At 39.7% G+C, this 13,038-nt stretch overlaps 1 protein-coding gene across 1 annotated transcript in view; it reads right to left on the reverse strand.

Moving 5' to 3' along the window:
* ABCD1 (ATP binding cassette subfamily D member 1) overlaps positions 1-13,038 on the reverse strand; it is a 1,029,542-nt gene that overhangs the window by 414,726 nt on the left and 601,778 nt on the right. Inside the window, exon 7 of the mRNA XM_044080111.1 lies at positions 9,033-9,178. Coding sequence (XP_043936046.1) covers positions 9,033-9,178 — 146 coding nt within the window. The remainder of the gene's footprint in view (positions 1-9,032; positions 9,179-13,038) is intronic.

The raw sequence follows: 13,038 nt of genomic DNA on the forward strand, positions 1-13,038 counted from the left end.
AGCCTGAGGTGAGGCTATGATTAATCATGACACTTAGGTGAGGTGCCAGTTCATTTTGTAGTTCATGTAGTACACAGCCCAGGATGTCGTCAGGTCCCATGGATGCTGTATTCTTAGGTTTGGAGAGTGCGGTTTTTACCTGTGTGGCTGTGATTACCAGAATTTGGCAATCTTTCGGTATTGAGATGGGCCCTTTAGGGAGTGAGAGGGGGGGTGAAGTTGGCACTGAATCGATCTGCCAGGATATTGACAATATCGTTGGGATCAGTATATTTAATGCCATTCTGTTGTAACTCAGAGCAAATCTGAGCATTGCCATTTAGATTCTTGATGTAGCTATAGAATGCCTTGTGGTCGTCTTTGGAATCTTTGGCAATTTTATTTTCGTAACTTGCTTTGGAGGACTTTACGAGGGATTCCAGCTTCTTACTGAGGCTGGTAAGGGAGTTTTTTGCATCCTGGAATTTTCCTCTTTTCTGCAACAGTTTCTTCCTTCTGTTGTAAAGTTTGTTTATGGCAGGGCACCACCAGATTGGCTTCCTTTTATTTGGAGGACAGCGTCTTGGTTCTATTTGGGATGGCACAATTCATGCATGACTGGATGTGCTCGTACAGTGCCTTAGTGTAGGATTCAGCAGTCAAACTTTCAGTTCCCATCTGCATGGGTGTCATGAAGTTTGTCACTTCTGACTTGAGTAGCATGAAGTTGGTTATGGAGAAGTTTTTTACTGAGGTTTCCTTACTGGGGGGTGGGGGTAGGAAGTGGATGTCAAGGGTGATTAGCTTATGGTCAGACCTGACCAACGAGGGGAGTGACTGTAGGTGTGGAGCATCAATTCCCCATGTTGGTAATGACCAGGTCTCGGACATTGGAACCCCTGGTGGGACTACGGATTAGCTGATCCAGGGCGTTGGAATTTATGAATTCCAAGAACCGTTGGGCAAAGATATTAGTACACGAGTAGTTTTCCCAGTTAATGGCATGGTAGTTGAAATCACCCAGTATTAGGGTGTTTGGTTGTGTCTTAATATTTTCCAGTATGTTTAGAAAGGTGTAGTGAGAATCTTGGGGCATGGTGGGGTATCTGTAGCAAGCTACAGTTTGGATTGCAGTCTTACCCAGTGTTAGTTGCACCTGGAGAATTTCAGACACATTGTGTTGGGCAACTAGCCTGGTGGTGTGAATATCCTTTAGTGTTTCGGTCCTGGTTTGGTGGCCAAAAAGTGTGGTAAGAGTTGTAGCCTGGTATTGCAGGGGTGCTCTATGGAGCCTTGAACAAGGTCTCGGTTACTACACAGATATCAATGTTAGGAGTGCCTCGAGAGAGTGCATTTTGAGGTTTAGACTTCTAGGATGGAGTAGCATTACCTTGTGATTTTGCATGCTTGTACCTGTTACAGTGGTGGTTTTGTCCTTTGAACCTTGCCTAAAAAAGGCACTATAGGGGTGGCAAGAGCCTTAGCCAGTAACCTGAATCCCAGGGGCAACAGGTGCAGACCATCTCTGGCAAAGCATCGTGGTCTGTCGATCATGTCGTCCCAGGCAGACAGATACTGGATCCTCTTTCAATGACACCAGAAATTTAGCCAATTGCTGAAGTCAATTATTTTGTCCTTATACTGTAGTACCATTCTGGGCTACTCAGGGATGCTAGGGTCATACCTGTCTGGGCCACATGATCTGAGAGCTCTTCCGTGCTTCTTTTCATGTAGTCCAGGGATGTATGTCTCAAGTCATTCACTCCAACATGGACAATAACGGAGTCATATTTGTACTTGCGGTGGAGTGACTTGACTGCATGCATTATGTGGCAGATCCTGGTAGCCGACAGGCAGCTGACTGTAATTTTCTATTTGTTCAGCCTGGTAAGTGGGACATCAGTGTACCTGACTATAGAGTCACCTATGACTAAAGTGTTGGGTACGTTGTCTTGCCTTAGGGGCTGTTGTTCGGTGGCACACTGGTGTTGTGAGCTATGTGACACTTTGGTTGTGATTGGTGTTTGTTTGTGTTTCAGCTTCAGAGGTCCTTGTTGCTTGGGCAGGTTACTGTTAAGGGCCTCCGCATATGTGGGTTTAGTGCTGCTATGTGTGGGTGTTGGTGGTGTGGGTTTAGAAGTGCTATGAGTTGCTTGAGGTGTAGTGTGGGTGTTAACCTTCTCCTCTTGACTGTCTAGCACAATCTTGGGTGGAGAGAGCTTTGCTTCCAGTTTGGCTATGTAAGTGCATCTCTCACAGGTTGTAATGCTGGCAATTGCTGCATTTCCCCAGTATGTCCAGATTCACCAGGTGGACAGGGGAAATCACTGGAAGCTGACCCTTGGAAATGCCTGGTTTGGTGCTTTTTTTAAAGTACAAGAGCAGTTTTCCCTTACCTTAGCAAGGTACTTTGCAGTTATAGGCTGTGTGTGTGTGTGTGTGTGTATATATATATATATATATATATATATATATATATTTTTTTTTTTTTATTTTACATTTGTTGACCGGGATAGTCCGACTGGATACATGTCCATTTTCAGCGGAGGCCGGGAGAAAACTCAAGGGTAAGGAGATACAGCATTACATAATACCAGCATTACATATTACAAACAGACTATTTACAGAGATTACATAAGTAAGCAAGTTAAACAAGTTCCACAGGTTACAGTTAGTCCTGAGCACAAGTCAGGATTAAATTCAATTACACAGTAAACTGGTTAACAGATTTTTACACATTCGAGTTAGCCAGGCTTGATACATTGACATAGCCAGTTAAGTGACAAATGTTGTTTGAGTCTAGTTTTAAATTGACCTAAGGTGGAAAGTAAGGTAATATCAGCTGGAAGAGAGTTCCAGGATCTACTTACAGAGTTTGCAAAGAGAGAATCACCGGCTGTGTTATTAATTTTGCTAGTCTGAATTAGTAGTTTGTTAGAGGATCGAAGCGGTCTAGTATTGTTATAGGGGGTGATAATATTTTTAAGTGCAGGAGTATTGTCCGGATTATAGAGGATTTTATAGGCCATAATCAGTTGGTTATACTGGATTAGGCTAGGTAGTTCAAGCCAACCAAGCTGATTTAGATTGATGCAATGATGTGCCCTAAAAGGCAGCCCAGTGGCAAACCTGGCAATGTGGTTGTAGCAAGTTGAGAGTTTGTTAAGGACAGTCTTGTTCAAATTCAAGAGTAGAGGGGATGCATACAGAAGGGTTGAAAGAAGGTGAGAGCGAGCTATGGCAATGGGGTTAGGAAGGCTTTTATTCTGTAAAGTGACCCTAGTTTTTTACTGATGGTTTTGATAGTTTGGTTAACATGTAGATCAAATTTGAGATTATTGTCTATGATGACACCTAATAGTTTTGTAGATGGGTCAGGGGAGATTATTGTGCCATCATTTGATTTTATGGCAAAGGTGAAAGCGGTAGACCTACGTATTGGTGAAAATAACAGCATTTTAGTTTTTTTGGGATTTAGGATCAGACGTTGTTCAGAAAGCCAGTTTTCTATTGTATTAAAGGTGGTCTGGGTAGCTGACCATAACTCTACTGGAGATGTGGCTGAGCAAATCAGAGTAGAGTCATCAGTATACTGGATACAGCTGACTTTTGGGATGACGGTATAAAGGTCGTTAATGAAGATGGAGAACAGCAAGGGCCCTAGTATAGAGCCTTGTGGTACTCCGAGGGTGTTAGGTAGAAGGTTAGAGAGTTTGTTCTGCCAGAGGACAGCCTGCTGTTGACCATTCAGGCAGGATTGAAACCATTGGAGGGCTCCAGTATCTAGACAGAATGTTTGCAGGGTGTGGATTAAAAGTTGGTGATCAACCATATCGAATGCCTTGGAAAGATCCAAAAAGAGGGCTGAGGATATATAATTATTGTTGCGATTATGGTTTATGGTGTTAGTAAAGGCTAGGAGGGCTGAAGTAGTGCTGTGATGAGGATGGAAGCCATGCTGAGTGTCTGCCATAAGGCGATTTTGGATTAGGTGGTGCATGAGTTGTCTATGAATACATTTTTCCATAATCTTTGCAAGTGGAGAGAGTATAGCTATTGGCCTATAATTGGAGAATTCAGTAGAGCTGCCTCCTTTGTGAAGTGGGATTACATAGGATATTTTCCAGATGGTGGGAATTTTAGCTTCTACTATGGTTCGATTGATTAGTATTGAGATGGGGTAAGCAATAGCATCAGCTGATTTTTGTAGGTACTCGGCAGGGAGTTGATCAGCAGAAAGTGTAGTGGGTTTTAATTTTTTGATCAAGGCACGGATAAGTGAAGTGGCGACTGGTTGGAAGCTGAACGCAAGTAGGTTTCTAGGGGTGCTACTTTCAGGACCAGGGGAGCTAGGAGGTAGTTGGCTAGCTAGGGCTTGAATTGTCTCAGTAAAGAATTGGTTAAAACTATCAGAAACATCTTCAGGGGTTTTATCAATAGTAGCAGCAGGGATTGGGGTTGAAGTTTGTCCAGGATGTAGTAGATTATTTAAACCTGCCCAAAACTTCTGAGGGTTATTTTGATTTACTGTCTATAATATATATATATATATATATATATATATATATATATATATATATATATATATATATATATGGGTGTACTTGACATTACCAAAATGTTAGTACACCGAATTTCAAATCACAGAGACCAAAAGAGCGAAGTTTCATATAACTGAAACTTCACTATGCCAATGTTCAGATGACTGAACGATTTAAATGCCAACTCCAAGCAGAGGAGAACAGGAAATTCACTCATTTCTGCACTGTAGTGCGATCGTGGAGTTGGTATATTTAATTTGCAGGGTTTTGGGGGGGGCACAGCCCTCCTGCAAAAATGTAACATTTTAAACTAAAGTGCTTGTAATTTTTGATTTAACAAATCTCTAATGAATATTCAGTAGGATTTTTATTTTCAAGCGGCTATTGCTTTGTGGGCAGGGTCAAGAAGAGAGTTTGGTAGCAGTTTTAGTGCATTTTATTTAACAGGGCAATCCTTACTTGGGATGAGTTTTTGGTTTTGTCGGTGCATTAAGTGAGAGGTACGTTGAATGTTACTGGGTCATTTCTTTGGCAGTTAGCTATGTAGGGTTTCAGCGTTTTGGATTTTCGGCGTTGTCATCTCGGTGATTTGAACGTTAGTCTAATGGCATTTCAGTAATGTCAAGTAGACCCATAGATATAGATACAGGTATATATATATATATATATATATATATATATATATATATATAGATATGTGTGTGTGTGTGTGTGTATATGTACATACACACACAATATGTGTGTCTGTACATGCATACACATGTTTACATTTATCCATAACTCAATATAATTATGTCTTTAATATTTTCTTTTTTAAACTATTTACATATACATTTACTATCTTTTTTCCCTTTTTATGGCTTCTTTAGCTTGCTACAAAACATTCATTGGTGTATATCAGTGTGCAGCGAGTGCAGTCTTTTACACTGTAGCTCGTTGCCCTCTAATGCCCATGAAGTAAGACTGCAACCATGTTCCATAGGAGATGACCAACAGCTGAACATATCTCAGCAAAAGCTAAGTCTGCTCCAGTTCATTTCTAATGCCAAATTATTTATACTTAGCTTCCTGCTACAATGATTCTGCTACTCGTATTATCTAAAGTTATAATGAGCATACTGCACAGCTGTACTTTCCATGTGTGCCTCTTTCTAAATTACTGTTCTACTATAAGATCTCACAATAGCCCAAAGGTCAAATAGTTATTTATTTCCATTTGTTTACCGGGAAAGTCTGACTGAGCAAACAAACCACTTTTCAGCAGAGGCCCAAGGAGAAAAGCTCCACAAGAAATTATAACTGCAGTACATATACAACATACAGAACACTCAGGTAACATTCAGCCATAGCCAGCCCTAGGCATAGGCCAATTAGGCGTCCGCCTAGGGCGCTGCTGTAGCAGGGGCACTTATCCAGTAATCTGGATAGTGTAGGTAGACCAGGATGGAGGCACATTGTGGTGTTGAGGGGCACTGCGGATACCTTTTGCCTAGTGCACCAGTTGACCAAAGTCCATCCCTGCATTCAGCAGCATTATATACAAAGCTCCATGAGAACTATTTATACTATTATACAATATACAGAATGCTGAAGTAATATATGCAGCACATTACATACAAAGTAAGGATAAATGAAGCAGATAATTATGAAATAAACAAGCACATTTTGTAGCAACATATTCAGCACTAGGTGGAGTACATTGGGTCAGATATAATTATATGCATTCTGTCATAAGAACAGTAGAAGACAGAAAAACTAAGAAAGAAGAGATGGTCATGGCCATGTATGTGTACACAGGAGAGGTAGTTTAGGAATAATTTAGACTGGAGAACAACCAGGAGTCATACAGGTCATCTGGATGAAGTAAACAAAGTCTCAAACAGTGGAGGCAGTCTAGCAGTATAACTAAGAGGGATAAGGCTGTGAGTTGATAACAGACTTCATCCAGTACTCCAGAACTTAACTTCCTCCATACCCATCTGCATAGTGACACTCTAAGGAAGTCACTTAGTCAGAACAGTCTTCCTGGGTTACCACCTAAAACATACACTTCTGCCTAGTGTGCTAACAGGTTAACAAATAAATAAAGATACATGTGCACACGTGTGTGTGTGTGTGTGTGTGTGTGTGTGTTTGTGTGTGGATAAACAGATACCTTTAACAAACAATGGGTAAAACAGATTTAGTTATAACTATACAGCTCTATATTTTAACACCGCACCTCCAAATTCTGCACCAGGTTTCATCAAAATTGCACTCACTCTGCCACATCTCTAAATATACTAACTCCAAGATCACGCATCCTTGGGAATAAGGGGGAACTTTTTTAAATCTAAAGTTCTCTGATTTTACTGAAGTAAGTGCATACTCTTTGAGCAAGCACATGAGATGATTAAAAAATAAATTATTCACATTTCGCACAAACAAAGAAATTCCCCTTTTGCTCAAGGAGGGTGTAATAGTCACCATGTATCTCAATATATTTACCTACATTGGTACACATCTCAGGATCTCCCCATCAATATAGGTAAACTGCACTGTAATGACTGCTGAATTACAAAGCTGGGCACTTAGAGATCCTGAGTTAAGATTTAAGCATATTCGTCAGCTTATCTTGTATTGTTCTTGGACTGGTTTTGTTTTGACGTAACTTACAGACTGTTACTGAAAAGGGTCCTTTTAGCATCAGTCAACAGCCCTGGTAAATAATCATAAATAAATACAGCCTTCACGTCCTTCTAGAAAGCAGTGGAATTAATAAGAACTACATTTAAAGACAGCAGCAACTGAACTATATAGACAGATAAAAGATACGATGTGAAAATACTACACTTGAAATGCCAGCTAACAATGATGAGACTAGAGATTTTCAGTGATAGCAGTCTACCAGCTCATACATTTAAAAGTAATTAAGCTATCAAATTTCTGAAACTGAGACACTGTTTACAACTTTCTGACAACAATTCTACCAAAATTTGGCTGAAGTCCAAAGCTTCACTAACAATAGGTACATCACTCATCCTGACAGCATGTCAGTCACACATACCTCTCAATTGTCCAGAATATCACAGAATTTCCAGATATTTGCCTCATATTTTTGTTTTTTTCCTCATAAAATTTGTGGTTTTCTAGCAAACCACTGAGGACTGAAGTCACTAAATAATGATAAACATTTGAGTATCAGACTTTGTATCCTTCAGAAAAATGCATGTTAACACAACTCATGTTATAAACGTTAGAGAAAGTGGCTAAAATCTGTCCCTATTTCTGGGCCTTTGTTCCCCCATGATTTTAGGTTTTAGTACAGATTTCTTGCTCTAACAGGCTGAGAGGTATGCAGTCACATTAAGTAAATTCACATTAATACGAATACAAAAGGCCAGCCACATATCTGCTTCTTCCATCTTCTAGTCAGTAAAATATTATGCGGTACACACAGCTAGTAGAAAACAATGTATAGAATGCATTTCTTTCCAGCTTGTTCATTCTCTCTCTCTCAATACTGGGTTGATTACATATTCTTGCATTGCCACTATTATAATTTATTATAACAAATTATTTAACACTAGTCTGCTTGGTTTCCAGACTCCTTGGAATGTGGGCAAAAACAGAAGCAGAATCACAAAAATATGTAAACGTACAACAGTCTTCACAACTGCACAAAGCAATTTGAAATATTTAATATAAATCTGTTTTTTTTTTCCTGAATGCCTCTTCTTATTAACAAACTGCTCAACACATTTATCATTATTACTAGCATAACTGTGGTCTGAACATGAATTCCTATAATCATGTTTTCGGTCATTAACCTAAGAGCAGAAAAAAAAAAACAGTTACTGTTAAAAACAACACTGGGACATTTGCTACACACTGTTTTGCTTTACTTTCCAAATAGCCATCTGCTCTTCCAAGTGCAGGAAGTTTCTGTCTTTTAGACCATCATACTACCTCACTACAGCCAAATTCCTACATTATTACTGTGCATCCCTCAAGCCATCGGGCACAGAAGAGCTATACCTGTTCTCTAGAAGACCAGGAAATTATCTCTTGGCTCTGCTAATGCAAGTCCTTAACAAGTAAAAATATTTGGATGAATGCCAGGAAGTTTACAGTCTTGACTTCAGCAAATAAATGACTCATCCTAATGAAATACTCTGCAAGCAATGGACCCAGCCAAGAAATGCCGGTCACATGTGCATGCAGGTGGCTGTGTGATTCATTGTTTGAGTTTCTCTGAATTTGTATGACACTTGACTCATGAACTCATCTTCCCTTTTGCCAAAAGGCATATGTTTTAAAGTTCTTAGTGTAGACCGTTTTTTTAAACAGGAAAAATGTGCTGATACAAGCAAATTGTTTCAAATTGTTCAAAAACAATTATCTCTTATATGCTTTTTATTTACTACATATCCCTTCACTTCTGATTCCCTGCCAACAACTATTAGGCCTTACATGCTATATTTCCTTGGTTCAGACATTAAAAAAAATCATACTACAATAAAGATCTCCTACCTCCCTCTCGCTGCACAATGTAGTTTAGGTTTACAATATTGAGGATATCTTGCAAATCCTTGTCATCAAATCCCTTTTGGTGCATGTCATCTACTGTGTCTGGATAAATCACTTGATCCCGCAAGGTGCCTACTGACATGTAAGGCCTAAAGTAAATGGCAAAAAAGGGAAATGGTTATTATACACCTGCTGCAGATTGCATTTAAACTGCCAAAACTTAAGTTTCAGAAACATACATCAGAGTGAAATCCTGCAATAAACAATAACTAAATACATTTTCCTGCATACATGAAAGATTTTCATATTTAATGCCAAATTTGTTTGGATCCTCACCTCAGCTTTTAATATACACATGCTGCTGACAAGACAAATCAGTCCAATCAGCAGCACATGAATGTCAATGACCCAAAAGATGACGTCTCAAAACCCTGTCTTAAACACTCTGTCCCATTAAATATTCTACCTAGAGACCATTGCTGTTTTATCCCTCACTAATTGTGTAAATTATAAAGAAATTGTCTTTAGTCAGTTCCTTGATGATTCTTAAAACAGCCTGGCAGAGGCCACACAGTGCCACATTTTTTCTCCCAATATTCCATAATGAAAGAGAGCTTAAAATGTCCCTCAGGTTTGGGTTTGCTGGGTAATTCCATTTATCTCCTTAAAGTCAAATATAAATGGATAATACTACATTGTCTGCAGACATGCTCCAGCGTTAGACTCTGGAACACTGGAAAAAATACAGCTGTACAAGTTGCACTTACCCATAACAGTAGATGTTTGAATTGGGCACTGCTGCAACAGCCCTTAGGCTACATGGGTTGTTTCCTGCCCAGGAAACAAAGATTGGCTAACTTCAAAAAGTTTTGGCTCTCCCCAACCCCTTCACTCTGACTGCTGATTGGCTAATCTGAACTTTCTTACCTATACAATAAGAAGAAAATAACAAAATATTAATGTCTTCTGTGTGAAGTCTGCATTTCGTCCTTGTGTTTGCATGAGTTTTCTCTGGGTGCTTTATCACATTCCCAAGACATGCAGAAGGTGGATTGGATTCTCTGATTTGGCCATAGGTGTGAGCTTATGTTTGTGTGTGTGTGTGCGTGTGTGTGTGTGTGTGTGTGTGTGTGTGTGTGTGTGTGTGTGTGTGTGCGTGTGTGTGTGTGTGTGCGTGTGTGTGTGTGCGTGTGTGTGTGTGATATGGAAAAACAACCATGGCAGGTCTGGCCATGTGGTAGTATGAACCTTGGCTTTATGATTATTGCTGTTGAACAGACACCCCAACCTCAAACGCAAAAATAGGAAAAAGGGGTTGTGGATGGATGGAGGATTAACAATAGTACATTGAAGTAGAAACCAAACACAACCCCACTTTATATCTCAACTACAACTACATACAGGAGTACTGGACGGAAAATGGGTGTGACTACTGTAGCTTTGAGGAATTCGAACTACTGTTTTGGACAAGTGCAACTTACACAACTGTACTATGTTCATCACTCCCACTGCTGTGGTAGCCCTTAGGCTATAAGGGTTGAATACCAAAAAATATCCATCCTGGGAGGAGGATGAATATGGATCCAGAAGCCCCTGAAGAATGGTCCAAGTAGACTGACCTGGACCAAAAAAATTACTCCAGTAAGTAATGCTTTTGTAAAACTATATACAGAGAAATAGGTAGCTGCCTCTACAATGTTTTTAGAGTCCACGCCTTTCCAATATGCTACCAAAGAATGTAAGGCTTTAGTAGGATGTGCCTTCATACTGGCTGGAATGGATTTGCCATGGTTGGAATAACAAAAAAACAACAGTTGAGGGCAAACACTTGGAAATTGTCTGTTTAGACCTAGGGTGCCCCCTTTTTACCCCTTGATGAGAAATAAATAGCTGATCAGATTTTTTAAGAGTATTTGTTCTGTCAGGATAGTGCCTGAGCTGCCTGTATATGTCCAGAGTATGCAGAATCTGTTCTTCTGGATTTTTATGTTCGGGGTAGAAAACTGGGAAATTGATGGCTTGATTCAAAATGAATTCTAAAACCACTTTGGGCATAAATGAGGTGTTTGTTCTTAAGAAGACCCTATCCTATGGAAATCGAATAGGGTTCAACCACCAATGAGAGCTTGAAACTTAGGTACTTTTCTTGCAGATGTCGGAGCAATCATGAGTATAGTTTCCAAAGTCAAGAATCTTAAATCATGTTAAAGAACAGGTTCAAAAGGTGACATAGTCAATTTCTTCAGCACATAGTTAAGAACCCAGAGAGGAGCAACCTGTTTACAGGGAGGTTTCAGGTATAAAACTCCTTTCAGAAAGTGTTCACAATGGACACCCAAGATCTAGGGGCAGACATTCTGAAATGGCCATAAGAATAACCTTTACAGAGGAATAAGTGAGGCCTGAGACAAGTAACTCACACAAATATTTCGGCATCAGTGATACAAAATCCCTGATGGTGCCTGAATATTATTAGGCACCAACTAACATAATATTATCTAGTAGAAGGCTTCATTGTCTCCTTTAGTACCTGCTGCATATCCTCATGAAATAAGTACCTAAAAGGTATTAAAATTGAATAATCCAGGCAGTCCGTTGAAGTAGGGTGTGTCAAATTCCCCGTCTTGTGTGAGTAGATCCAGATCCAGTTTGTGAGGAAGCTTGTGGTAACTGCCACTGACCAAATCCACTAGAAAGGAGAACCAATGTTGTCTGGGCCAAAAGGGAGTCACCACAATTATTTTTGGCCATTCTTTTGAATCTTAAAATTTACCCTAGATATCAGCAGAAAGGGTGGTATCCCATAAAGGAACATTCCCTTCTAATAGAATGAAAAAGTATATGTCTTCCACACTTGTTTAAAACAAGCCCTGCAACCAAATGTGTTTAGCTGTCTGTTTTGAAAGGAGGCAAACAGATCTATTTGAGGTGTTCCCCATAACTGGATCAATTCCTGCAATTCCCCCTTATTCAATTTCCATTTGTAATGGTGTGTCCTGGTCCTTCTCAGTTAGTCTGACACTACCTTTTGCTTTGACAGAATGAAAGATACTTGGAAGGTTAAGAAATGCTGAAGAGCTAACTCCCAAGCCACCAATGCCGCCTGCATAAGAGTTATAGCACTCCATGCTTTTTAATATACTAAACGACTGTGGTATTGTCTGTTATCACTAAAAGAGGTCCTGGAGACCAAAGGTGATGGAGAGACTTCAAGGGCATGGATCACAGCCAATTCCTCTTTTCATTTAATGTATTTTGGTCTGTCTGAAGGATTCCACAGACCTTGTACCTTTACCCTGTGGAAATTGCTCCCAAAGCAAAACTGGATGGCTTTGTTGTGAGAGATTGGTTTGGGGTCTGAGGAGAGAAGGAAAGACCTAGGTTTAGTGGAATATGTTGTCTCAACCAATGTAGTTCCCTTTTTAAAGCTCCAAAACTGAATTTGATATTCCAGAGAATGCAAATGCTGGGTCTATGCTTTTTTAATGTCTCTCTAATGTAATCTGGTAAGAGGCATCATGAGAATCATTGAAGCCATGAACCCTAAGATCCTGAGACATTTTCCTACAGAAGTGTGAGACTGATTGGATAGGTTCAGGAAACATCCCAGACAAAGACCAACCTTGTTTTGTGTTAAAAAGACCTTTTGAAAAGAAGAATCTATAAGGAACACCAGAAACACAATCCTGTGAGACAGAGTCAAGGAGGGTTTTGCAATATTTTTCTGGAAACCCAGACTGGTGAAAAGAGACATAACCCATAACTCATGAAATCTGGACTTGGATTCTGCAAAGATAAAAAAAAAAATTCTAAATAAGGAAAGATGTGAACGCCATTCAGCCTGCAAAAAGCAAACATTTTGTGAATAGGCTTGGAGCTGTATACAAACTAAAGGGTAATGTAGAGAACTGGTAATGTGACCCAGAAACAGAAAGCCTTAGAAATTTCCTGAGGCCTATAGCCACGGGGATATGATAGTAAGCTTCTTTTATGTATAGAGTTACCAAGT

The sequence above is a fragment of the Protopterus annectens genome, chromosome 8.part0 (assembly GCF_019279795.1).
Source record: "Protopterus annectens isolate FY-2018-M chromosome 8.part0, PAN1.0, whole genome shotgun sequence".
Taxonomy (NCBI): domain Eukaryota; kingdom Metazoa; phylum Chordata; order Ceratodontiformes; family Protopteridae; genus Protopterus; species Protopterus annectens.